Consider the following 27437-nt stretch of genomic DNA (forward strand, 5'->3'; position numbering starts at 1 on the left):
TAAGTGAATTATGCCACAGAAAGAGGCAGGAAAATTACAAGAAGGTGGCTTCCTTGGAGAAGAAATATGCTTTTTCCAGTCAGTGCTGGGTGAGGACAGCTCTAAGCCAAGTTTGCAAGCTATAGCAATAAGTTTGTGTCAAGGCTTTTCAGAGTGCAGGGGAAACTGAGCTGCTATTTTTCTAGAGCAGCAAAACTTTGTGCCAGTGCTACAAGGTCCCTTCAGTAGTACAGTTCTGACTATTATAAAAATCACATATGGCTTCTCTCTAGAACACAGTAAAAATGCACTTGTGGCCTACCAAATTTCCCCCCGTCCCGCAGCAGGGAACCGGCAGTAAGGGTCTCCTCTTACCCCATATTTGTCCATCTGCAAAACGATCTTCTGCAGCTGAGACGTTTCAGTGCCAGCTGAACTCCGTTTGTACAGCTCTATTATCCCAATCACTTCCTCCTTGGAGATCTCCTTCTCCAGCACAATGCCGTTGTCTTCTGGGTGGCAAGGGAAAGAAACAGAAAAAAGTCACCGAGACAAACATTGCTTTCATCAGCCGCTACAATAATCCTGGAGGGCAAAGCTTATCTGCACACACGACCAAGCACAATGACAGTCTGTGCCTACTTCTGCGACTGGAACACGTATGCCCTCGCCCCCCAACACGGCAGGGAGGAAACAACTAGTGGGTATGGCCAGCAGGCATCTCTTAACTTTTAAAGCACCAGGCTCCTCAATATCTTAAGAAAATCTTGTGTTTTTTTGTTTGCCTGCAAATTAAAAAAGGAAATAATCACACAGTAATTGCTGCCTTTTGACCTTCAACTGCCCAACACAGCTTGAGAGTAAGGTACTAGCAAATTTCTTTCCCCACACTCTTAAACCTGCGTGCAGGAAGGACCATGATGAAAAGTGGGTCTGTAGGTGACAATGCCTGGTTCCTATGGGCCTGTGCCTCACATTTGGACGTAAGAAAGATGACGTGCTGATCAAAGCTGCTCCTGTGGCTGTCATCACATGTTTCTGCAGGGAAGAGTCTCTGGTATTAAACATATGCAAGTGAACTAGCTGCATCTTTCTTTTCCCACAGAAAACTGAAAAGAATTATTAAGATTAGTCTGAAAGGAGAACAAATAGAAAAGTCTGGGTGTAGAGGACCAGAGGGAATAGCAGAAGGGCTGCAGGAGATGCATGCGTTTATGGTGCCTAAATTAGCAGGTCATGAAATCACATGCAGCTTCAGACACCCAGCTCAGGAGACAAAGGACAGTGAGCAAATGCTGATGAGTCACAGAGGTGTGACAGGATGGAGAGAATAGGCACTGTCAGTTCCTAAAAGGTACAAAACGGCATGTCCGAAACCAGTATGCGGTCACTAACCTAGAAAGAACCCAGCACATGAAGAGGACCAGACAGGCAGCATCCCTCGTCCCCCATGTCAGGGCAAGGAATGCTGGCAAACCTCTTGGATCCAGGGTCTTGGGGCCTGAATGCTGCACAAGCCACTTGGACATGTATGTCTTGGTGCTAGTATTAACACACTAGTATGAAGGAGCGCAATTGATTTCAAAATAAAAATCACCTTTCCCTCTCACAAGGTCTCTTGTGGAGCTTTGCTATACCGTTGCAACAACGTTTCCTAGATTCCTTCTAGGAAACCTGTGCGGACTTCCTATGTTTGACTAATTTGGTTGAAATGGTTCAAGTACATATTTATATACATATGTATATAGATATAGATATGTATATATTTTTACATACACATGCTCTTTCGGGCATAGGGCTGGGATGGGTTTTGGGGTAAATGGGGTTGGAGCAGAAAGGTCAGATAGATATCTCTCACAAATGCATAAGGAGTAGTTTAGGAAACCAGGCTAAAAAGAATCTGGTCCTTGCTGGTCAATCCCTCTCTCCTATAGATGTAAGACACCAGTGAGAGAAGACACAAAATGGTGGGTTGGCCACTTCTCAGTCCTGACCTTCTGAATCTTGGTTCTTCCGTGTGTAGTTCATGCGGAAGACGAAAGCCTCCAGAATAAATGCCACTATGATCGTCATCACCACCTGGGAGAGGACACGGACAGAAGAGATCAGGAGGCTGCTGCTGGGGAATTCTTCCAGACCAGCAACAGAAAGCTCAGCATTTAGTCTTGGCTTCACCTCCTGACGTTCCCCAGCTCCTCCTTGGCAGAGGGGACGGGCACGTCCCAAATCACACATCTACCTGTGAGTACGAGTAAACTACTGACAGTCAACCACAAAGGGGACAGAACAAAACCTTTGTGCTGCCTTAGTCCTTGCCCAGATTTCCACAGCATCAGCTTTGCCAACACCTGCAAATCTTGTAGATTCGACTTGCTTTACGTGATGCGGAAGCACACTTGTTTCTGGAAGACATTACGTACAGGAGCAGAGCTCTCCTCATTTAGGGATGGAGGCTCCCACTAGAACATGGTGAAAGTTGTCTTCCCTCCCCATCCCCATTATTTGATGCACAAGGCATCTCCAGAAACCTACCATGGTCACGATATAGAAGATCATGAAGTAAAGACGGCTCCAGTGAGTGGTTTGTGAGGTCACCCCTTCCTAGGGAGGGGAGGGAAAAAGTCAGCAGTGCATAAAGAAGGGAGAACCTCCTGTTAAGTGTCATCACACAAAAAGCAGCACAAACACTATCTCATATCCATGGCTTCACGGCTAGCCCCAGGGACTGTCTGCACAGTGCTCAGTACTCCAACCGGTCCCTGTAGCTAATCTGCCTCTAAAGGTAAAGAGAGGTTCCTATAAGCAAACACACAGATCATTTAAACCCTGTGGGCACATGAGCCATTGCTGCTATGAGAACACAGCTTGGAGTGCAGGGTGACAAAACGGGGTAGAGTGTGACTTCACTCTTCCAGATCCTGAAACCTGGCCTGAAGGTTGATCAAGATTCATGAGAAACACACCCAGCAGCACTTCACAAAGGTTAAATATCACCCCAAAAAAATCAAGAGCAACAAATATCTGGCAACAGCAAGTGACAGCGCTGGGCATAACCCTGCCCACCTCCAATTACTGGGGGAAGAAAGGAGTGGTGGTGGGGAAGATCTAGCTCAGCAGTGCACTGTCAAGCATCAGCAATGTCTGTACACACAAGGTAGCTGAGGTTTACTTACCATGATGATATACCAGTCATTGACAACCATCAACTCAAACAGCGTGACTGTATGAGAGTGGAAGAAAAACAAAGACAATTGCTTTATCCAACTGGATCAGCTTCAGAATGATTCTTAGACCTCAGCTGTCCCTGTCAAAGACTTTATAAGACACCAAGTTTTAATACAGCCCACCAAGTTTCAATAGAGCCAGCAAATCCAGAGGCAGAATGCTGGCCCTCATCACCGCAATTAGTTTAGCATCTTCCCAGCTTGATCTGTGTTTCTTAAAAAGCATCAGAAACAAACCTGACCCTTTCCACATGAGAGCAGGGAGACCTCTGAAGCCTCCAAGAGAAAATAAGCATCCTTGGAGAAAATCATGGAGAAAGATAGTCAAACTGTTCTTCATCAACAGGTTTAAAGAAATGTAGTAGCATCACTGTTAGATCTTTATCGGGGTAGTGACTCAAACCCCTCCCTAAACATCTCTGGAAGTCTGGTCTGATCACCTGCCAGAACAAGCCTGCTGGCTTCACACTGACTTTTAAGAGATGCCTGCTCACTTTGCAAAAAATTCATGACAAAATTTCTCAGCTGGAATTATCCAGACAAGAGCAGCAGGACGCTGAGTGTTTGAGGTGCATTAGTAGGAATCATCCCTGGGAGAATCCCAGGCCTACATAAGCACTGCAATCTTATCATTCAACTCCGCAGGAACACAGATGCACTAAGGAGTAGTCTTTGCTATGGACCAAACCGCTCTTACCAAAGCTGTTCAAAATGTTGTCAAAGTTGTTGAGATAGTAATAGCCTTCTTCCACAACTGTCTTGTTACCAACGGTATGGTTCACCCAGCGGTAGGAATCTGCGACTGTGCTTGTGCTGATCAGAGAAACCAGGACAAAGAATGAGAAGAGAGCGGAAAAAGCAAGGAAAATCTCAAGGGCTACAGATGCTTAGGAGGTTGTGAGCAGGATGGCAGTTTCTATCTCTTGGCCATCATCTGCCTCTCTCTAAAAGAAAGCCTTTCTCCTCCGCCCTCACAGTTCAGCAGAAGCCCGGGGACCACATCAAGTCTTTCTAGCCATTCAGCAAATATTAGACCAGAGAAACTGAGCTTTTGAGGTAGAGTCCTTGGCTCACACACTTAAAGCTTGGCATTTTCAGGTGGTCTGCCATCATTTAAGATAAGAAGGGCCCAGGACAACTTAGCTTCCAAGATCAGGTGAATTTATCTGTAGAAAGTGAGGCCTGAAAGTATGCAACACTTCTGGCAGAGAGACTCTGGCATCACCAAGAGGGGAAAAAAAAAAAAAACCCTCATCTTTGTTCCATAGCATAGCCTCACAGATGTTACAGGAGTTCCCAGCTATGACACCATGAAGGAGAAGTCATCCCAATGCAGCTACCTGAGGCCAGTTACAGAGCTCACTAAAAGCAGACATCTGCCCCACAGAATCCTCTCCCCTTCTAAATGCAATGCAAAAGTCATTTCATCCTAGCCAGAGAGGAGAAGCATCTCCCCTAGATTTTCCAAGAACATTGCCTTAGCTGCCAAGGGCCATTCAGACTCATCCTCTGGCCCCTTCTTCACAGGGAGATAAGAGATACGAGAGGCACAGCTACTGGCTTGGCACCAAACCCACTGTAGAGGAGGATGGATTTGCGGTACTCACTTGCAGCAGTTTGGGTAGACCACACCAGCGAAGAATTCCATGCCAACAATGGCAAAGCAGTAATAGAAGATCAGCAGGGTTAAACCCAGGCTGGAGGACATAAGCATGAAAAGTACTGTGTTACTGAACAGTTGCTGACACAGAAAAAACAAAAGTTACAGACCGGTAGTTCTGGAAGTTACGGATGGGAAACAGCACTGAAAACCTCAGACTATCCTCCAGGCCCTTGCTGCCCTGCAGTGTTTTTCTACTCTCATTGAAGAAGTCCTGGGACAAGGAGTTTGTCACTCACTAAAGAGAGAAGGAAGTTCCAAGAAGCTAAAAACTATTCTTGATCTATCTTTTTCTGGTAAACAAACCTGTCTCCACAGTTATTTTAAAGAACAAGACACTGGTTCTGCCCTCTCCACCTTTTTGGAGAGTGCCAAAAACAAGGCTCACTAGCTAACATGCTCTGCTCAGATCTGCTCCAAGGGAATAAGGTCCGAGGATGTCCCACTCAAACAGCAGCTCCTTCAGCTGTTTCACAGTCACGCTCTAGAGCGGCTGCATTGAGGACAAGGAAAACATCTGGGGCAGAGTATATTCATGCCAAAGATGCCTCCCAAATGAGCCTTGCCTCTCATCAAAATCTGTGGCAAGGGAGAAAAATCAAATAAACAAACTCTTAGTTATCTCCCTATCACACAAGGGCAAGAGGAGGCCCAAGGTGCTAGGGAGTTTCTTATCATACACTGCTCCAAGAAGCCTGAAGATTAACACCACACTGCAGCACGCTGCAAAGAACCAGCATCAATCAGTTGACAGAACAGACCATGAATACCCTTGGCAGGTTGGACAGGTCTCTATCCTGACCCTAGCCCCAGGCCCCGGGCCCTTCAGCCCCTCTCTCCCCAACCCAAAGACAGTCAGTCAATACCTGGCCATCCGGGGGAACAACTCAAACATAGTGTCCAGGACGTTTCTGTAACGTTTCTTCAATTTAAAGAGCCTGAAGAGAGAAGCCCATGGTTACCTATGCACCGTGATTTTCCTGGAGTTCTCATGATCGCTGGGAACAGTTAGAAGAGTATCACAGATCCCTACCACACAAGTCAACGAACAGCTACGGCTTCCTGACACCAAACTCGCAGAATCTGTCCTCGCTCAAATAGCCTCTGCTCATCTGAGCAGGTGTCTCTATCCCATCTGAATGCTTATGACACATCCAAGTAAGTGTCTGCAGGGTTAAGGTGCCCTCAAGGAAAGGTTCACATCTTGTTATACAGCATGAAGCATAAATTGCTACATTTTTGAAACCACAAGCACCTAAACCAGTCCTGCGTACAGGGTCAGGATTCACAGAATTGTTGAGGTTGGAAGGGATCTCTGGAGATCATCTAGTCCAACCCCCCTGCTCAAGCAGGGTCACCTAGAGCATATTGCATAGGATTGCGTCCAGACAGCTTTTGAATATCTCCAGGGAGGGAGACTCCACAACCTCTCTGGGCAACCTGTGCCAGTGCTCAGTCACCCTCCCAGGAAAGTAGTTTTTCCTCATGTTCAGACGGAACTTCCCGTGTTTCAGTTTGTGCCCGTTGCCTCTTGTCCTGTCGCTGGGCATCACTGAAAATAGTCTGGCCCCACTCTCTTGACACTCTCCCTTCAGATACTTGTACGCATTGATCAGCTCTCCTCTCAGTCTTCTCTTCTCCAGGCTAAAGAGTTCCACCTCTCTCAGCCTTTCCTGTCCCTTCAACATCTTAGTAGCCTTTCACTGGACTCGCTCCAGTAGTGCATGTCTCTCTTGTGCTGGGGAGCCCAGAACTGGACACAGTACTCCATGGGGGGGCCTCACCAGGGCTGAGGAGAGGGGCAGGATCACCTCCCTCCACCTGCTGGCAACACTCTGCCTAATGCAGCCCAGGATCCCATTGGCCTTCTTGGCCACACAGGCACACTGCTGGCTCATGGTCAACTTGTTGTCCACCAGAATTCCCACAGAGCTGCTTTCATTACTCCTTTCCCCAGACACAAGCTTTTCTGTGCTTCCCCCATGACTCAGTAAAATAAGCAATGAAAGAAAAACACATTCTGCCTGCTAATTTCAAACTTGCAATTCCACTGACCTTCAGAGAGAAGCACAGCTGCCAAACGCTATGGTAGGGGAGCAATGGAGAAAACGTGGGTGTTTTTTTCTTCCAAGCTATCATTGTGTTCTTTAAATCCTCACTGAAGGGCTACGCTACACCAGCTTTTCTTTAATAAAACAATATTTTGCCTCTCTAAAATGCCTTCCATCTATGGCTGTCAAAGCATTCTGTGCAGATCACTGTACCTCCATAACAGCCTTAGTACAGGAGGGTTAATTATACCCATCTTACTGAGCTGCAGAGAGGTTACAGGCCTCAGTCTTGCTTATGGTGTGAGATGGAGTTAGAGTAGGGTTGTACTTCACCCTAGAAAGCAGTATCCTTTGAAAACTGTAATTTCTGGTAATTCAATGGAAATTATTAAACTGGCTCAGACTGTCTCACCCTGGCAGAAGAGCTTTTCTCTGAGCAGCATCAGACAATTTAGAGGAGGCGTAAGAACCCCACGAAGGCAGACACAGGATAATCTGCCCCTGGTAAATCCCTTGATCTCTATTAGAGATCAGCTTAAGCTGCAAAGCACGGGGTTTCATATCCCATCCCAAGTTTTTGTTATCAGTCATTTTGATAACTCCAGCTAATCTCATTACCCCACAAATTCCTGCTTGCCATGGTCATGTACCCACAGAGCAATCCTTGCCCTCCTCTGCTAAGGAGCTCAGTCCCCAATGGGATTGAATGAAAACGAATCTGGCTGTTTTCTTCCCCATCTATTTTCCGTACCCCCCACATAGCCTCCCCATCTCACCTCAGCAACTGAAGAGGTCGCAAGACCACAATGAAGTAGAATGGCTCCATGTTAAACGCCAGTGCCAGGAGCCCCAGAAATGCAAAGAGAGTCACTGCAAAGTCAAAGCTGGAAAAAAAAAAAATAAGAGCAACGACATGTCATTGGATTTCAGCAGAGAAGTGGTACTTGGTGTCGCTTCAGCCTGACAAGCTGCAGAAGGCCAAGCACAGAAGAATTATAACGGCCTGCAGATGGCCTCATCCACAGCCCTAAAAGCTCCTCTCAAAAGTCAGTCTTTCTAACCCAGCAATTTTTACTGCCTCTCTCAAAACATCAGTGCACACTTACACATTCCACCCAGAGGATAGGTACTCGACAGGCCCCAGTCCAGTGGTTTTCAGGAGCAGCTCCACGCCATAGACTGTAAAACACAGTGACAGATATGGACAGAAATAAGCAGCACCACAAAGAGGGCTTGTGCAAAGGCTTGTCCTCAAATATGCACAGCACTTTAGGAATGTACAGGATTGCTGAATATAGGTTTAAAAGACTCTAGCCCATCCTCTTTATTCTCACTGAGGTGCCAAAGAGATACCATTTTCCCTCCAAATCAACACATTTGTGTGCATTCATGGTGATTTCTCTTCAGAGCAATCACTTAGCTAACATACTATAAATGCTGAGGCATAAGCTCGTGTAGGGAATTCAGTCCTATCCACTTAACTGTCCTCTATCCCAGCAGAACATATTAAACATCCCATAGCCTAACCTTAAACCTGGAAGGAGATCCTTTCAAAAAGGAGCCATCTACTTCATTCTCTGTCCTGGCAGCACCTTGTGGGCTTGTAGTTAACAAAGCAATGGCATGATCACACCTTGTTTTGGGCACCCCAGAATCTTCCTCTGCAGCTTCCAAGGAAGGGGGTTAGGAGAGAAGTGAAGAGTCCGGATGACAACATCCTCGTAAAAGGAAGCGCTGTGGAGTCTCTTTGCCTTCAAACTCCCATAATGAGTGTTTTGAAGATTAATGAGCAGGGAAGCACCAGAGCTACCCAGCAGTCAAATAAGAGATTAGTAACCTTTCTTAGATTCTCCAAAGTAACCCTCACTGCAGTTTTGCACACTATTTTGAGTCAATGAAATTATTCCTTGCTTCTCCTCTTGAGCAAGAGACACTGGCAGGAGAAGAGAAGCGAATTCACGTAAAGAACTACATGGCAGCGCTATGAACCAGCACATAAAGGTCTAGTGTTTGCGTTTGGGCTGAAAAGGAAAGACTAAGATACATGTTTATGGGGGAATGACATTCAACTAGAAAATGTAACTCATCAGCTAGTTCAGCTAGTCCTTTCAGACTCCTCCTCAGCATGGCCCTGCACCCTGTGCTCCAACAGGGCTGCCTCACTTTGTGTGGCACAGAGCCAGCTCACAGCTGCAATCAGATCAGAGCTGGTAATGCCTCCTGGAAAAGCGAGCCCAGCGCAGAGCAACGTGAGCAACTCCACGCAGAGCCATCACGGGTCTGGAGGAGCTAATTACTTTGCACGCTGTGCCTAACGAACGAGGCTATTCTGCTTTCAGGGCTGAGCCAGCTTTAGAAGCAATGTATCAGCCTTTGCAGAGAGCTGCAGTAGAGGTAAGAGGCTCCCCTGACTGCTGCAGCTCAGGACAGCACAGCAGCGTTCACACGGGTCTGCGTATAGGCTGACAATCCCCGCCAGGCACAGCATCGTTCTAGATTGAGTTTGTGCACCTGTGACTCAGTTTGTAACTTCAAACTGAAAAACTACCTGGGAACAGAGCTGTCTGTACTCCCCTCCCAACTTGTTATGAAACAACGCCACTCTGTTAGGAGGCATCAGCTTACTTGTGAGGAAGACTATGTAGCTCCATGGAACGTTTCTGGAGAAGAAATTCCCTCCTGCAAGACACAAGAACAACTTTTTCTAGCCTTCTCTTCAATCAACCCACCACATAGTCAAGAAACTAGCTGCAATGTTTCCTACCTTGCAGCATGAAGGTTTCAACAAGAATCCAAATTCCATTCACAGCCACCACAGTATCTGGAAAATGAAGTAAAAACCCATAGCAAACACACTCCTAGATCAGAGGACATTGTTTTCCTAACCTACCAAATAGAGTACAACATAGGGCAAGTAACAAAGTCAGCATTTGGAACGTACTTCCAATTCGTCTAAAGGCTTGAACTCATAATTTGGGAGACCCTCTAAACTTCTGAATTTTCCCAGCCTGTGAAAGAGATACGGACCTTTGTCTCCAGAATCGTGTGGGGAGGGAGGAGATGGACGCAAAACCACCACCTTTTTTTTTTTTTTTCTTTTCTCTTTTAAACCAATAATCATCTTATACTCTGCCATGTTATTACACATGTATTTCAGCTTCTTCCTAGTTCTGGAGCAGGCTCTTGAGAGCCACTAGGTCCCCAACAGCGTAAAACAAATGAAGCAGGCTCCCTAAAGTGCAAGATAAAACTCATATCAGCTTCGATCTCCCACTGCTCCCCCATATTCATATCCAGAGAATCAAATATGCAGGACCGCTCTTTTCACCCAGGTCTTTTCAATCCCTTCATTCACTTTAATTTATCATCCTAATTTACAGAAAACCTCTCCTTCAGCATTCAAAGAAAACCAAATTACTGAGTAGGAAGAGTTCCCTTAGAACACAGCAACTAGCACAAGTAACCACTCTTTCTCCTCTGGAGAAGAGAAGCACAGAATCATTCTCATAGGCAGTACAGTTGCCAAGCAATCCCTCCAGTAACGAAGATGCTTGCACCTTCTCAAGTGCAGACAGCACAAAAAGGTTGACTGGCAAGGCAGTTCCTTACCCAGCACCCTTCAGTTGCAAGATGAAAAACCTCAAGGCTCGTGAAAGCTAACCACCCTATTCACTGCACCAAGCTGATTCCTAAAGAATCAGATCCACAAGTGTGTCGTGAAGCACTGAACCAATGAGCCTCTCCAGAAGATTCAACCATGGCAAGAACTGAGAATTCAAACTGCAGCAGTAGTTGGTACCAAGGGTTTCCTCCCTCTCCAGCAAACCCCCTCAAATTTGTATGTGGGCCATGGCTCAGACCAAAGACCAGGTCCCACCACACCGAGTTCTTGTGCAGGTGGTTCTTGCCTAGCACAGACATAACATCCCTGACCCATGTGATGAAGGGAGCTTGGCAGAAGACGGTTCGTTTCTCCTACTTACACATGGTGTACTGGAATACTCGCGACTTCACAAGGATGTTGATGCCTGTGGGAAGGAAAACACAGCGAAACAAATGTTTACCAAGTCCTTTATACTTCACGCACAGCTTCCTCTATCTTCTCCCTAGAGACTTTTTTAATAGCAATTCTCTGCACAAAAACTAAGTAGTTTAGAGGATTATTAACTTTTACCTCTTGGGAGCAAGTTCAAATCTTCCCCTAGAACTCCAGTGGGAATGAACTAGCTCTCCTTATCCCCCCAGATGCCTTTTCTCTGTCCACATCACAAAAAATACTACACAGATAAATACAGCTGATGAGGCACTGTCCACGTCTGGGACAATGGCTCTGCTGTAAAGGAGGGCTGAGCGCATTAGCATAGCTATGTAGGACTCCTACAATAGCATTATACTGGGATCAAGATAGTATTAACTGTCCCCCACCAGCATAAAAGATTGAAAAAGAAATTGCAGATAAGTTCTTATTTTTCTGAATGTTTATGTTCAGTCAGGAAACTTGCGACATGGGAGATAAGTCACATTTGCAAGACAGATTACCCTGATGGATATTTCTGATCTCTTTCCCTCTCCTTAGCAGCTGCACTTGACCTGTATGAGCGCTGCAATCACATCCTGGGACTAGGAAGCCTAGCAGCTTCTGTGAAAACACAAATCCACTGCACAGTCACTGCTGTGAGTTGCCGCCTGGGGTACAGAGAAACAAACCTATAAACTCTGCCAGATTCAGCAAGCACATAACCCCAGCTAACCTCTGTGCCGAACAAGGAATACAGCCCTCCGTGACCTCTGAATCTGGTTCATTGCAGAGTATCTGCCAAGAGGTCTCTTACTTTATGAAAGTTGTTTTTTGGGTCAGAGCACAGGGAGTATTTACATGACAAATCTCCCTTGGAGACTCAGAGCCTTGGAAGCTCTGAGTACAAAGCGAGTTGGTCAGTAGGCCTTTCTCACTGTTTACCAGGGACATTTGGGCACAGGGACATACAAAGAAAAAGTCCCTTCAGAAGGCCTTGTCTTTGTGAAGAAATGCTTTTCAGACTGGTTGAGTACATGCTGTCATTAAAACACAGCACGTTACCTTTAAAAATAAGGAACGCTGTCCGGGGAAGGTCATCAAACCAGTGCTCACGATTTCGTTTTGCCTGGAAACGGAACAGCCTCGATCAGAGGAAGTCAGCGCTACATGCATACATGCATGTCTTTTAGATTGCCTTTGTTTCTCAACCCCTTTCTCACTAATCACCGGCCTCCTTTGCTTTCCCTCCCCTCCCACACACACTTCCCCTCTTCCCCACCCAACAAATACTTACCTTCCATTTTAAGCCAACAACTTCATAGAAATTGTAAAAATCCTTTAGGCTGCAAAATAGAAAGAAGCATCTGATTAGAACCTTAAAGTTGATTATATCCTTAATTGTCCTTGTCAAGTACAATCAGCTGAGAGTCCCTGGAAATTGTTAACTCCTTTTCAGAACTGCGACCACAGTGGAAAACTCAGCACCGAGCTCTTCCTGGCCTGGACAAAGGTTACTGGCTGGCAATGTCCTGAATAGAGTACAGAGGCCACTGTCTTTCTCTAACAGGACCTAACAGAGATCGTTACCCCTCTGCCTCCAGACGAAATGCTGACTCCACTGAACTCCAGAGTTTTACCACAACAAGGAAAGACCTCAGGCTTAGATAGCAGCCTCCAAAGGACAGAGACCATACAATTCTCCATAAAGAAGTCTTGGACTGTCTTAATCACTCATATGGTCCTTTTCTACCATCTTTGCACGTTTGCTTTTAAAGGTAAAAATGAATTTTGAAGGAGGACATGAAAGCAAAGAATCCCGCATGCTCATAAAACATGAGTGACTGTATCTAGGTGCTTGGGGTCAGGCCTGTACCAGGTTTTAGGTGTCTGAAAATGAGAAGGCTGAAATTCTCAGACCGGGACTGGTGTCATTAGGTACCTAAATTTAAGAACTCAGTCTTTCTCCTTACGCCACGTTCACCATTGCTCCATGGCACTTGACTTTAAGCAGCAGCACTGGCCCCAGTTTCGTCGGAGACATTCACTCCAAGCCTGTCTGTGGCCAGAACAAAGGAGAGGGAAGAGCAGGCCTCTTGCTCCAATTCCCTCTGCTTCCCATGCTGGCTGGAGCTAGCCTCACCCACCCACCAGAATGGTACTTCTCTGCCTCATAACACAGAGGATGACAGTCTTGAAAGCACCAGCAGAACCAGATTTTAATTAACAAAACCCTGGGGGACACAGCCAGCTGCTGGAGAAACAAGAACTTGTTAAGCTGCGAGGCTGCACTGTGTGAAGAAATGCTCCTTGCAGGCTCTAACGCTCTTCCTCAATTTCCTGCTCCTCTCTTCTGACAGGAGAGGTGGGAAACCGAGGCTGCCTGGCGGCTGCCAGCAGAGCCTTGTATCCACAAGAGGGCACGCAGGAACTCCATCACTTCCGCAGAACAAGCTCAATTCTCAGGTCACCCCCACCACAAAGCTCCTTGCTTCCCCAGCACAAAGCCTTTCAAGCACAAAACTCTACTCCCATTCCAGACGAGATTCCTTCCATAAACCCAGCCATCCTCTCCAAGGTACAGCTCCGCTTCAGAGAGTGAAGCAGCATCCCTGCTCTGGGTGCAGCAGCAAGACCATCCTACCTGACTAAAGTAGTATTGCTTTGATTCAGTGCTTTGAAAGTGAGATACCGCTCTCTGGCACACATCCGAGGCTTGTAAAACCGCAACAGCCCTTCAAAGTGCTTGAAGGAAATTCCAGACGGCCTCTAGAAACAAGGGAATGATGCCATAAGCAGTGACATGAGGCAGAAGCACATATAGGCTAGAGTATTTAATTCTCACTCCGAATTTGTTTTAAGCAGGATTTCTACATCACCCTAAGATGCCATTATAACTAAGCCCCAAAAGTACCCTAAGCTATTACTTTAACATATTGAGTTTATCCCAGAGCACAGACATCAGAAAGCTTTCCTGGCAGAAGGTCCCTCCAACGAATGCAGGATTGCTCCCTGTTTTGCTATCCTGAGACAGCTGTCCAACCAGACACCCCAAGCAACACAGTTCAGCCACTCTCCTTGGGAAATTAGTAGGCAGCCTAACAGACTCCATTACTGGCACTTCTTTCAGACCATCAACTATTCCCCAGGAACAGTTCATAATGAATGCGCCCTAAACACGAGTTCATTTACTGGAAGAAGGTTAGTTATTCTCAGGCCTTATTTCTCTTCCTACTCCAGAAGTTAAATAAGAAACCAACCCTCTTTCCCAGTGCTCTGCCCCATAAAAAAAACGTGTCTGTAGGTGAATTACTTCTGCCTCTGCACCTTCTGCTCATGCAGTACCTAGTGACTGTACCTTCACATGTATAAGCCACACCTCCTCTAAGTACTGGTGTTTGAGATGTGAGTCCTCAAGTGACCCAAGCTGAAGCAGAGAGAAATCCAGGATCGCATGCACTGCAGGATAAGCTTCCTTCCTTTAATCAGAGCACTTCCATAGCCTCACATGGGGCTAAAACTTGGACTACTTTGTTTTTCTCCAGAAATAAATAAAAGCAAGTCACACAAATGAAAAAACAGTAGCCCTTGGTGATTATGATTGCAGTCAGACTGTCACAAATCATCTTTTGGAGGATATGCTCTCTGGACACTCCAGACTACTGGGGTTCTTACAGCATTGCAGGCCTCCCCTCCTGCTGCGCACCCCAGGCTGATCTCAGCCTCCCTGCAGGGCCTGTACCTGTTTGGTAATAAGCAAGCGGTAGGCGTGCTGTATGGCCGTGCGCTTGTGCAGCAGCAAGGACTTAAACTTCCTCTTTTCGATGTCATTGAAAGTGTCGAACACAACAGCCAGAAGCTGCAGAGAGAAGACAGGAGAGAAAGTCAAGCTTTGATCCTTACACTGTGTGGCCACTTGAGCCAATGCTGCTCAAGCAGGCAGGAATATCTAGTCTGGAGAAGCAAGGAGAGGCATCGCCTGAAGGAGGAATGTTACCAAGTGCTACACTAATGTGCAGCAGAAAGGCGTTAATGAGGGTCCATCGGCCCTAAGGGCACAAAGGGATTACCAACCACCCACCCACACAGATTCAGTTTTTTGAAGAGGTCCAGATATATCTGACCTCCTAACACTCATTAGTAGCTTTAAGAGCTAAGGCTAAGCTGCACACATGCCAACAAAATACAGCATGAAAAGGTTCGTTAAAATGCTCCAATCTCTTCCTAGAAAGCAGGCTTTAAGGGCTACTCTCTGGAGTCATCCTTCCAGAGAAGCTTTCCACCTCTAAACACATCAAAACTAAGCCTCCATCTAGGACAGCAGCACTGAAATCCCAACTCATTAGAAGCATGAAATCACTCCTCTTGGCCTGCAGAACTCCCCAGCTCTTTTGAGAACCCCTCTTTCACAACCCACATCCCACCTGAGCCGGTTTTGGCCCTGCCCAGGAGGCTGCAGGTCAAGAAGCAGAGCCAGCACAGCAGCCACGTGCTCACAGAGGACTGCTGCGGCCTCTCCGAGGCCATGACGTTCAGGGCAACGCTACTGCAATTACTCCAAAACCTCCTTGCACACCCCACTGGGCACCTGAACCATTAAGCTTTGCAGGGTGGCAGCTGTACTGCCAATTTTGTGTTGTTTAATACACAGACATCCACATAAAGCAAAGACAAAAGGAGAGTGTCCTATTTGCAAGCTCTGGCAAGGGAAGTGGAGACATACCACAGAGTTAATGCCAGGGCTATTGCAATTCAACTCCTGTCACGCTTAGCAATTCCATCCCTTTCAAACTGATTTGCAAAGGATTTCAGGCAAGCTCAGATAATAAAATGCCATTTCATGATAAATAATTAAGATAGGGAAGGACAATAAATTTCATGCAACAGGGTGTGTCACTCCAAGCAGCATATTAATGCAAGAGAAATCAAAAGATCATTTGCATCATTCTGTTTTCTGTGATTTAGTTCATGTCCTCAGGATGAACATTAAAAGGCTTCTATCTGTAGCGAAGCTGCCATTTCTAGTATTCTGCCAAAGGTTCTCAGACTGTTACACAGCCCCCTTGGGGATGGGGAAGACTCCGACGGGCAAGGAAATCCAAAGGGAGGCAGAGAAAAGTCAAGTGTTTTAATATGGGACTCACCAAGTTCATAATGAAGTACAGCTCAATGGAGAGATACACTATGAAGAAGACACAGGACCAGGGGTTCCGGGCATAGGATGGCATCATCACATCAGGGAAACTGTATCCCAAAAAGACACAAGTTTAAGCACCCAAAGAGCTCATGCTATACTCTATAAACGTGGGCAAGAGCAAGAGACAGGTCCCAGGTGTGCGTGCACCCACATTAGTGGGTCTGCACGTTTCTCCAAAACATGTAGTTGCTTATGACACAGAAGTCTGAGCCTAGCAGTGAGCAGACAGAACGTGGAAGCATGACGAAAAAATAAAAATGAATAAGGAGGTTCCTTGCACATCCTGAAATCCAAATGGGCAAAGGGAATTTGCAACATGGCTAAGGGTTGTGCTTCAATAACAGCAATACATCACAGTAGCAATACAATTACATCAGTCCTTCGGGGTAAGAGAATTACAGAATGACAACCAAAGAGTTACTCTTGGTTAATTTTTCCAATTTCCTAACCCTCAGAGCTCTCTCTGACAGCTAACCAATATTTACTTAGTGGTGTTATCAACTTTTTCTAGATAGGAAAAGTGAAGCAGAGGAGTCGGAAGTTACTTCACAACAGCAAACTATCGCTGACAAAGAAGCACAAACAGAAACTTCCCCTGCTCGGGCCCAGGCCTAATAAAGTCATCTCGCCTCTTATTGCCAGCATAGCGATGAAGCGCTCTGAGCAGCTTAGAGAGAACTCTGCATCCGAGGTCAGTGTCCTAAAATTAAATGAAGTACCAGTTCTTCCCATGCAGGCTAACCCAGGCAATCTCTCTCTCATGCAGAGAAAAGAGGCCACATCTGGAGATCCAACACTGCTGCAAATAAACCCTTGATCCTGCTACACTTCTTTTGGGGGGAAAGGGAAAGACCAAGCTAGAACAAGCATGAACTTACTTTGAAGTGGTCAAAAGCACGAAGAGATTCACGAGGCTGTTCTCTAAGGTACTGAAGTACTGAAAGAAAAGAAACACCCACAAAAATGCAAGCTGCCTTTCATAGTTATTTTGTGCAAAAGAAGCCCACTAGAACACAGGCCCTTCTACAACTCCCTGATGTCTGCTAGAGAAAGGATAACTTGGCACTGGTCCTTTTTAGAGGCCTAAGAGATATGGCATGTGAAGAGTTAAAACGATTAAAAGCTCCTCTGCACATTTCTGTAGTAGTTACTCCCAGTAAGCAATAGACAGACTCAACAACAGTAGGAACTAGCACTTACTCGACTTCATGGGAGTCACAGCCTGAGAAGGCCAAGCTTTCATCCGGATACCTACTTCCCCTGGGGACAGCTGTGGGTGGCATGTTTGACTGAATTAAGACATTAAAAGCAAAGAACAGCTACACTGATGTACCCTTTGGGTGTTCCTGTCTTTGAGGAAGTCTCATTTACTGTCTTCCTTCCCAGCAGGTGTTAACCCAGGGTAACACTGTCAAGAGGCCTCCTCGGTCATGGCCCCTGCCCCTTTTCATTGCTGGCACCAGTTAGAATCCAGCCTCCTTGACCTTCCTATCGGAGCAACCTATGTCTACACAGAAACATTTGATTCTTAAACTGATCAAAATGGGACTGGAGTTTCAGTTCAAAGAATTACTTACAGGATCCGAGTGGTTAGGAGAAAACAAATAAAAACCTAGAGAAGCAAAAGAGGAGGAGGAGGAGGCAGAGAAGAGAAAAGAAAAGAAAGGGGGAAAGGAACACAAGTTAAAAAGGCATTTAATTTCAAATAACAAAGTGATAAGTCTCAGTTCCCAAAGAGCAGGTTGTACAAAGAACCATGAAGCCCCCTCTGATACCATGAGGAGGGAGGGTATGCGGAAGGCCCTCTCCATACAGATTCGCTAATACTTGTCATTGGCATTTGACTGATCCCTTCAGAAAATAAACTTTTTGCGAATAGTCTGAGGATGCGCCCATAGCAGGTACACTACAGACACTTGAGTGCGTAGGAGTTCAGACTGAACTTACTGAATTGAGGAATGGTTCATGGAAACAGAACTTGGAAACCACATCTATAAACACCACAAACTATCCTTTCACAAAAATCAAAGGGACCTTTGTCACAAAACCAAATTCCAGCTCCTAGAATGTTTAGTTCTTTCTTTAACTGTATCTGACTTCTTCCACAATTGTCTGAGAGATAAGTGGAAGAATCTGGCAGGACTCAATCTGATCAACTTTACGTTCATCCAGGTTCTTTCTTGTTGCTCTTAGACAATAACTGGTTGGGAGTATCACAGCTTCAACTTCCACAAGTACAACTCACCCAGGATGGCAAAGATCACCATGAAGAAAAGCAGGAGGAGGAGAATGTCAATAAACGGGGGAAGGGACTGGAAGATCTGTCGCAGGTTTCTGAAAAAGAAAAAAACATTCTTAAACAAGGGCTTGCGTGTGCTTTCATAGAGGAATGAAGCCTTCCCCTCCAAATGGAGGAAATAAAAACAAAGACATACAAAACAGATTTGAGAAGGACTTTCTTCCCCCTACTTCCAGTGTTTATATGGAGAAAACTCAGGCATTGTACCACACCATCCTTCCTGCTGCTGCAAGAAGGATGAAGCCTGTCTGCAAGATGAAGGTGGAGAGACTTCTCTCCCTTCTCCTCGGGGAAACTGCGGCAACGCAGTTCCTATCCCACGGGTTTTATTTCTATCCCAGCCTCTCATATGCCTTTTTATCCCACCTTAACAATGAAGGTGGATCGACTGATTAAGCTTTAGCCTCCGTAACTAGGGCAGCAAAATTCTATGTCTAAAAATCCAAATGCCACTAGTCCTAAAATCAACGGGGTCAAATGCATTCTGCAGAGCCTTGATCCTCACCACAGTGCTTCATGGCCCCAAGTAAATTAAGATCCTTTTCAAGCTATTATCTTCCCTTTGCAATCACCTCTCAGGTACAGCAAACAATACTGATGTCACCCCATCACTTTCCTTCTCCAGACTCAAGACATTAGTCTATAAATTGCAGTGGATCACAGAGGTAACTTCAGAGCCAGAAACAATGCAGCCACGTTCACGGGTTGTGCTCCCTGAGGTAGCTTACGCTGCTGAGGACAGTACCACACAAGTACTGAGTACTGTGGCACATCCAAAGCTACTACTTATGAAACTTCCCTACATAGGCAAGATGCTGGGTATGCTTCAGTCCCAATCACAAAACTTCTGACATCTGAAATGCACAGGAAAAATACTTATTTTCCCTAGCTGCCTGCAGAACCAGAGTGCTTTTCCTTCACTCTCCTCTCAGGCACGATTGCAGAAAACCCAGCCAGCCAACCACTCACCTTCTGACTGCACCACAGTAACGGCAGTCCACCAAGAAGATACAGCGCAGGGCTCTCGTTATCCGGACGTGTGAGGTTTGGCGCACCAACACCACAATAGCCTCTATGAACTGTACAAACAGCACGCTAGCCTGCAAATAAATAAATAAATAAAAGGGGTGGGAAGGTCTAAAGTCTCCATTTGGGAAAGACAAGGCTCTCACTGAGCGCTCACCTATTTGGGTGTTTTAAGAATAGGAGGTTACTCCCAGAGCTCAGAGACCTCCCATAAATAGCTTGGCAGTGGGGACACACACCTAAATTATCCCCATTACTGTACAGCCCAGTAGTTACTCCGGTCTTTGATTCCTGAAGACGCTGAAGGAGAAACACTGACGATCAGGCAACTTACCTTCACCATGGTCCTTTTGTGTCTGATAAAAGTTTGGAAGCCCAGCCACCTCATCTTCATTGAGAGCTCAAAGACCACTACAATTAATGCAAACAGCTCCAGGGTTGCATGGACCTGTTACAACACAGCAAAGCTTAAGCTGGCCTTTCCGATTACAAACACAAGCACATCAGATTTCCACCCTTCCTTCTCCAAGAGGCACGTGGGTTTAACAACAATATGAGTATCGCTCCGCAGCATCCAGGAAACCCAAGGCTACCCTTAAGGCTAGCAGGGCACTCTCAGTTTTTCAAAGTTTCTGCATTTATTGCTTTGTGCTTTTATTAAAGCCTACAACATTTTTCTCTGTTCAGTATCTGTCCAGAATTTCCCAGAAATCCATGTTACCTTTTGAACTTGAATAACATATCAAAAAAATGTACTTTTTATTATGTTGTTTTGAATGTATCAAAGAGACAAGAGATCAGCAACTCAAATAGACATATTTTAAAAGTTTAAGACTGCAATTTTTTAGTCAATTGCAAAAACGAGAGTTACCGGGCAGAGAGGTTTTAAGTATAGAAGAGCCTTCTCTTGAAATAAAAGTCCTGGACACTAAAGACAGCCTCCTGATCAAGCCCAGGAACAGAATACAGCTTTTGGGGGTGCTGGAAAAGACCCCTTCTCTGTTGGAACACGCCAAATGCCTCACAAAGAGGAGGACAGAGTATTTCCTTTCAACTTCAGCTTTAGCCACAGCTCAAAGCTTAAATTCAGTTATTCAGCCCTGACTCATTTTGAGGAACACTTGACCCCAAGGATGTACAACTCTTCTACAGCCCCTGGCCGCGTCTTAGGGTACCATTAACAGCTCCCAGAGCCGATATAGATTCTCCCACCAGCAACAACAGCTCCGTATCTGACAGTGGCACATTATGAAATGGGAGCGGACTGATATGTGTATTACAGTTTGGGTGCCCCTTCTCTAAATCTGCATTTTGTAAAGATTAGACATGAAATTTCAAGTTACTTTAACACACACATACATTAAAGGAATTCCTCACAACCCTGTGTCATTCTGAGCAGAGGACACAAGAAGGTTTAGCAACTTGGCCGAAAAGCCAAGCAGCAAACTGTTTGCATTCTGGGAACCAGTGGTGGTGCTGGGGTAACAGCACCAGCTGTGACAATGACTTTAAAACCACTCCTTCAAAGCACATGGATTGCCGAGTTATCTCAAGCAAAAGCAAAACCAAACACTCTTCTCAAACACTGAAGAAACTTAAGAACTACACACATTTGGTAAAACAAAGTAAATGTCACTTTCACTGTTGGTCTACATGCACATCAGATGAAAAAGAAAGGACGTTTTGCTGGCTAGCCAAGTAACATATCTTGCTCTCAAGCCAGATGGTTCTTCCTAATACTGCTTACCCTCTTTCTCTATGCTTAGCCTTCTTTTTCCCCTCACCCACCCCTGAAAAACAGGCAGACTTCTTCATTTCGCCCCAAGCACTTACATAGATGCCAAGACGGAGCATAGGAACAGCTGGCGCCTCGCAGAGAGACAGCAACAGGAGAAGCAGTGCTGTGCTCAGTTCCATTAGGTAGAAAAGGTGATTATGTGCAAAGAGGTAGGCAGCAAGTGCTTTGGCATTCTTGGGGTGAGTGAAGAACTTATCATTGTTTTCTCCTTCCTAGGGCGGCAGGAAGAAAGAAGAAGAGAACAGCATTACTCACTCTTGGTAGTCTAACAGAGCTTTCCACCTGAACATCACGCAGGCTCCTATAGGATTGGATACAATTCCCAGCAGACTATTCCTGCTTTACAGCCTGACGGTGATCTGTTCATTGAAGAATTCTACACACGTGGGATATCCCCTTCTGTTCATAAGTAAGTGCATTTCAGTAATGCATCTCATTAATATCTACAGCCTCCAGCTTCAGAAACCCTTGAGTCTTTTCAAAACAAGGGAGAGTGCTGAAAGAGTGTACAAAGGGACGCAAAGAAACTTCAGTTAACACCTCAACACAAACACAGCGCTTCATTTAGTTCCAGTCACTTCCACGTGTTTATAGACATCCTTGGTTAAACTGCTCTAGGACAGAACTTGAAAACACACAGATAAGCTCTAAGGCACCTGGCTGACAGTTGCTCCCCCTTATCTTGGCCTTGCAAAACGTCTGGGAGAGAACCTGCTCTGGAGCACACGCACAATGAAAGAACGTGAGAAAATGGACTGCGTGAAAAATTATCAAGTGTCCATGCTGATTAGTCATTCCCCCTTAACTAGAAAGCTTAATTAATATTAAAAGGTCAGATACTCCAGCTCAACCGTTTGCTTACAACTGATTTTAAAACAGCTGCATCATTACTATTTTTACCTCTAGGACAAAGCTTAGTTCGGTTTAAAAGCTTGCATGAGAATTTAAACAAGGTTGAGAAGCTTATGTGAGAATTTAAACAAGATTTTTCATGCAGAACCATCCAACAGCTTCTTCTCTTTCTTGCTCCGATAGCTTAAGCAAGGTAGCTTTTGTCACTCACAGAAAACGTGTTGGTTCTTGGAAGCTGTCATAAGAGATCATTTTTCCCCAGCTGAGACATTCAGATGCACATCAAATGCTTTTTTATTAACATCTTTCCAGGCAAGCAACCACTGTAGGGACAGTAAACTATTACTATAAAAGAGGAAAAATTGTGATTGCAAATGGACAGCAAGATCAGGAAACAGGATCCCCATTAAGAAGTGAAGAAGTCTCAAGACTAACACAGAAGAGAGTTTCAAATGTTTCTCATTTAAGTCATCTCAGAGGCAAGCTCACATTCTGTTTAAAAACAAACATAAGCACTGTCCGGACAGTGAGCCAGACTGCAAGCAGGACAAAACCCAGCAGCGAGCTCCATAAAATACAAGCCCCCCTACTCAAACAGAGAGCTAGCTTCGATCAGCAGGGCATTCTTATTCACGCCTGACAAAACACGTTTGCAGAATGAAAAATAGTTTAAATTCTGCCTCTTGGTAACCAAGCAATTCAAAACGTGGCTGGACAGCAAAGTCCTCTTATTTAGATAAGATGCTCTTGCCTGCAGCTACTGGTTCAAATAAACAATCTGCATGCTCTTTAAGTTATGTCTACTTTATTTCAAGGACATTGTCATTACGACCACTGGTCAAGGCAGCAGCAAGACTAATCTGCATCTGAAGGGCCAAGCCTGCTGAGTACATTACCACACACTGCAGCAACTCAATGAACCTTTACAGAGCATCTCCAATAATCAGGAGTTTAAACAAAAGCCCAGGAGGGGCTGGGGTCACCATTATACCGTCAGTGCTGCTCTAGCACACAACTAAGAGAGCTGAAGTTATTACCAAGGTCCAAGCCTACCAGGGTTTAAAATGTCAGAGGAGCATCAGTCTTGTGGGGTAGGGGAAGGGAGGAAAGAACGGTTTCAATCACCTTGCAGCGGCTTAGACAACAACCCTGACTGGGTCCAGCTCACCTCATGCTGCACCGCAGAGCCTTTGAAAGGGAATAAAGAGAAGGAGGAACGACAGTCAGGGAACCAGCAACAATTTCAGACAGCCAGCTCTAGGAGAAGCTCAGTTTTGGTAGCTAATTCATCGCACCAAAGTTGTTCAGCAATCTTCGCAAAAATGTTATAAAACTTTACTGATGTACGTACATAGAGTTTTTTTTTTTGGTTGGTTGGTTTTGTTTGTTTTTAAACAGAAGACAGCTACGTTCCACTTCTGAGCTGCTCAGGTCTAATCATGGCATGCACTCTTCCTCTAGAAATCAGAAGCTCCAACTTCTCTTACATTTCTTGCACGGCCTAGAAGGCTTGACTGAAGCTAAACGAACGTCCCAGGGCCACGCACCAAATCTGCGGCCAAGACAGGATTAGAACCCGCACTTCTGGAGCACAACACGCCTCCCAGAGCCCTGACCCTGCACCCCAGAGCAACTGAGGAGGTGAAATGAAAAAATCAATGACAGTTTATGCAGATCCTCATGGCAGAGTGGCAGAACTGAACATGTCCGGAATCCCTCAACCAGTACAGTCCCGGCACTGGCAGAGATGGGGGGAGGAAGGGTGAACGACTGGTAGCACCAGCCTTTTCTATTACTCCCCGCAAATGACTTGCCAGAGCTCATCTGGAGGCACTTCCAGCATCTCCCTGCTCTTTGAGAGGATTCCTTTGCAAAGTACCACTTTTCCAACCTCAGAACCGTAGCTCTTTGTTTTTCATATTCAAGAACACAATTTCAGTTCGTTTTCACATAATACACCAAACACCCAGGCTCACCTGGAGGTAGATTGCTGCCTCTTGGTAGTTCATTTCCCAGTTGTGCTGGGCAGAGCTTTGCTGCGCACAGCAGTCCCCTGCAGCAGGGCTGGATGCATCATTAACGACGTCGTAGCTACCTCCATCTGCATCGGTACAAGAAGAGAAAATTTGATTTACAATTAAGCAAACTGAGACTGATCAGGGAGTACGCAAATGAGCCAGACAGGAGGACCAGAGACAAGCATCAAGAGGTGGCAGAGCACCCAAGAAACCAACAGTTTGTGCACAGACTAACTATCTCTGCACACGTAGAAGCTTTTCAGAGACACCCTCAAACCAAGCACTTTGACGCAGGAACGCTCCCAGAATATCATCAAAAGAGCCAGAATCCCATTTAATAAAATAAGCAGGTCTCCTGACTCAGGAGCTCTGTGCTGTCACATTCACAGCGTACTCTCCGCAGACAAACTACAAACAGGCAGCTAACAGTCGAACGTCTCCAAGGGCATCCAACCCACAAAATAAAAGTGAGGTTGCCAAAAAACATCACCTTTTTGCATTGAATGGTAGAGGACAGCATGGAAGAACAGAGTATAGCCTCCAACCAACAGGTAAGGGGAATCCGTTTAAGTACAGAAGCTGTAGAGTATTAGTAGTAGAAGTACAGTATTTTCAGTAGAAAGTGTGATTTTTCAGACCTCTCCAGTCATTAAACTGCATCTTTGCAGAACTTTTTTTGGTACAGGTAACTACTAATATTCCTCTGATGAAAATAAACAGCAAGATTAATTCTCTGCCAAATCCCACAGGTTTATTTTGAAACTTCTAAGAACATAGCGTGTCTTTTTTTCATCTCAGTAAAAATGCTTTATTGAACATAGGTACAAGATTTCATAACTAAGAACCCCGTTTAAAAGAACATCCAGTTTGCACTGCGGAAAAAAGAAAAAAACTCTCCCAAACATAGTTACACAAACATAATGCCCTTCCCCATGGGAAAGGTACGTAGAACATGTATATAAACTAGGTTTTTTATTCTACAGCTTCAGTGCAATAGAAGACACATCGAACACATGAAAAATATTATTGTTCAAAAAGAAATAGAGGGATTGTCATTTGGTTTCTTATTCTGGAATGGCATTTTTTAATTTGCATCTCTGATGGGAGAAAAAAAACACTAAACAGAGACCTCACAGAAATTATTAGTACAACACTGCCTACAGGATCCGCTACTGAGCGGTTCTCAGAAGTGAGACCTGCTCAGGGCCACGCACGACACCCGTGGCGGAGCCGGCCAAGCACCCACCTCTCCGGAGTTTCAGTCAGTACCCAAACCACCCGGTTATTCTCACTCTCAGGCTGAGACTTCCTCCCTCCAGTGCCCCGTGTTCCCAAAGAGGGTACGTGTAAAATTGGTTTTTGCCAACCTCAAAGTGTTGATTTCCTTCTTTTTAGGAACACGGAAGCTGCGGTGCAGCACTTTGCTTTCCCTGAGTTGTGAGAAGTTATCTGAGAGTGGGAAAATTGTACAGTGAGACTCTTCTCCGCACACCGATAGCATGTGGCAGATTTGCTGAGGCGTTTTGCTGTGACAAAATAATTCTCACTGAATGGCTGGCCCAGTTTTGCCAGCACACCTTCAGGAGCGGTGAGAGAATCCACACCAAAAATCCTGCACCTATCAAAAGAAATGTTACTGCACGTACCTTCAAAGAGCCACGGGAAGGGATCAAAAATCCCTCGACCAATGCAGAGCCACAGCTGCCTTTTGCACCCATAAGCAAATTAAGACAACACTTAGCATCTGAGATTTGCAAAGACTTCCTAGATTGCATACCTAGATTGCTGAGCGTGCTGCAGCAGCAAGGCTCTTTCTCCTCCTGGCCTTCCCCAGCCCTTTACAACATCACTCAACATCTGGACGAATGTTTGAGTGAGGCCAGTTCCTTCCCCCGCTCCATCTAAGCCTTGAACGAGCACAGTTCTTGAGAAAACTGAATGTCGGAGCTTTTTATTTAGCCACAGAACTGGAATGGCAGTCTTTTGGGTTTGTTTCCCTTTTAACTAGAAGATGACAATAGTAGGTAAAAATCAGACTCCTTACATTGTGAGCACTTTGATTTTTTTTTTAAAGTTATTTACAAAGCTCTTACTGCATATGTTTCAAAGAGACAAACTCCCTCAAATTGCAGCCTGACAACACAACCCTTTTTGCATTTAATGCTTAACAGAGCCGCAGAAGGAACACAGCTTCATCCGAATCCACCAATCTCCCTGTTAATGATCTTTACTGCCCCAAAAATGCATATTTTTGAATCCTCATTCCCACCCTAACAGGCTGTTTGCTACCAGATAAAACACCCTGCAGCCCCGCTCTGCCTGCCTTGATCTCCGCAGGACTTTGAGCAGGCTCAGAGCAGAGGCGGAGCACAAGGTAGCCTCAAGCCTCCTGGATACGTTAGCTGTTTTGGGGAAGAGGGACATATTTACTAGGTTACTTAAAATATTACCATGTTAGTGGACCTTTGCAATACTTACAAAATTTAAGGGCAGCAGAACATATTCTGGAGAAATCAAAGGTTTGTAGCCTTAAACAAAAAACACTTTGTCCTACCAAAAAAAGCCAAAACTTCCTTTAACTCCGAAGCAATTCTTTTACAAAGACAAATTCATCTTTGAAAGGGATCAGATGAACACTAGGAAACGACACACCACAATTGAAGAGGGGGGAGGGAAAAAAAAAAAAAAAGCCATCTCTCTACTTTTCCTACACAGGACACTCACTGCTACACAGAAGAGATGTCCCAGTGACATCAAGTGTGCAAATACAAAACAGCTCTCAAAGAAGCAACTCAGAAGCAAAGATTAACCCTAGAAACCAAGATGTTTTCCTCCTGCCTAAGCCAGGCATCATCTTCCTAGGCACCGACAGAACAGAAAACGTATTGGCGAAGCGTTTCCTTGCAGAGTTGCATTTTGTGGATCAACTCCCTCCCCATCAGGTACCAGAAGGTTGATCTAGCATCCTTGAGGCAACAGCATCATCTGGGTAATAAATAATAATAAAAATAATAACAAATCTGAAAAGCAACTCGCTGTTTGTTTGGCAGCCCTCCAGCTAGCTAATTTCCTCAGCTGCTCCCATGATAACGATGACACAGACTAATGCAACCTCAGCTCCGGTCGGCTCGCGCTGCAGAACTTCCCCAGCGGCATTTACCATTAGTATCTAGCTCAATGAGATAGGAGGATCTCTCCACGGGGCTCCCGCGATCCTCCAAGTAGATGGCAGGCGGCTCTGCCCCCCGCATGGCAGCCTGGGCGCCGGGAAGCGGAGCCGGACACGCCGCGCGCGCGGAGCCGGGGAGAGGGAGGCAA

At 45.5% G+C, this 27437-nt stretch overlaps 1 protein-coding gene across 3 annotated transcripts in view; it reads right to left on the reverse strand.

Moving 5' to 3' along the window:
• TPCN1 (two pore segment channel 1) overlaps positions 1-27437 on the reverse strand; it is a 50301-nt gene that overhangs the window by 5188 nt on the left and 17676 nt on the right. For 2 of the 3 annotated variants that reach the window (XM_068911476.1, XM_068911475.1), the window contains 24 exons: positions 24078-24202; positions 21285-21461; positions 19786-19899; positions 19395-19525; positions 18372-18460; positions 17704-17738; positions 17005-17063; positions 16074-16173; positions 14672-14788; positions 13574-13698; positions 12227-12275; positions 11995-12058; positions 10898-10942; positions 9679-9735; positions 9540-9593; positions 8021-8093; positions 7691-7798; positions 5730-5801; positions 4811-4900; positions 3901-4016; positions 3153-3199; positions 2512-2580; positions 1974-2058; positions 355-491 (listed from right to left, as the gene is read on the reverse strand). In XM_068911476.1, the coding sequence (XP_068767577.1) occupies positions 355-491; positions 1974-2058; positions 2512-2580; positions 3153-3199; positions 3901-4016; positions 4811-4900; positions 5730-5801; positions 7691-7798; positions 8021-8093; positions 9540-9593; positions 9679-9735; positions 10898-10942; positions 11995-12058; positions 12227-12275; positions 13574-13698; positions 14672-14788; positions 16074-16173; positions 17005-17063; positions 17704-17738; positions 18372-18460; positions 19395-19525; positions 19786-19899; positions 21285-21461; positions 24078-24202 (2138 nt within the window). The remainder of the gene's footprint in view (positions 1-354; positions 492-1973; positions 2059-2511; positions 2581-3152; positions 3200-3900; positions 4017-4810; positions 4901-5729; positions 5802-7690; positions 7799-8020; positions 8094-9539; positions 9594-9678; positions 9736-10897; positions 10943-11994; positions 12059-12226; positions 12276-13573; positions 13699-14671; positions 14789-16073; positions 16174-17004; positions 17064-17703; positions 17739-18371; positions 18461-19394; positions 19526-19785; positions 19900-21284; positions 21462-24077; positions 24203-27437) is intronic. The other variant, XM_068911477.1, reaches the window with a different exon arrangement.

The sequence above is a fragment of the Struthio camelus genome, chromosome 17 (genome assembly GCF_040807025.1).
Source record: "Struthio camelus isolate bStrCam1 chromosome 17, bStrCam1.hap1, whole genome shotgun sequence".
In the NCBI taxonomy this organism is placed as follows: Eukaryota; Metazoa; Chordata; class Aves; order Struthioniformes; family Struthionidae; genus Struthio; species Struthio camelus.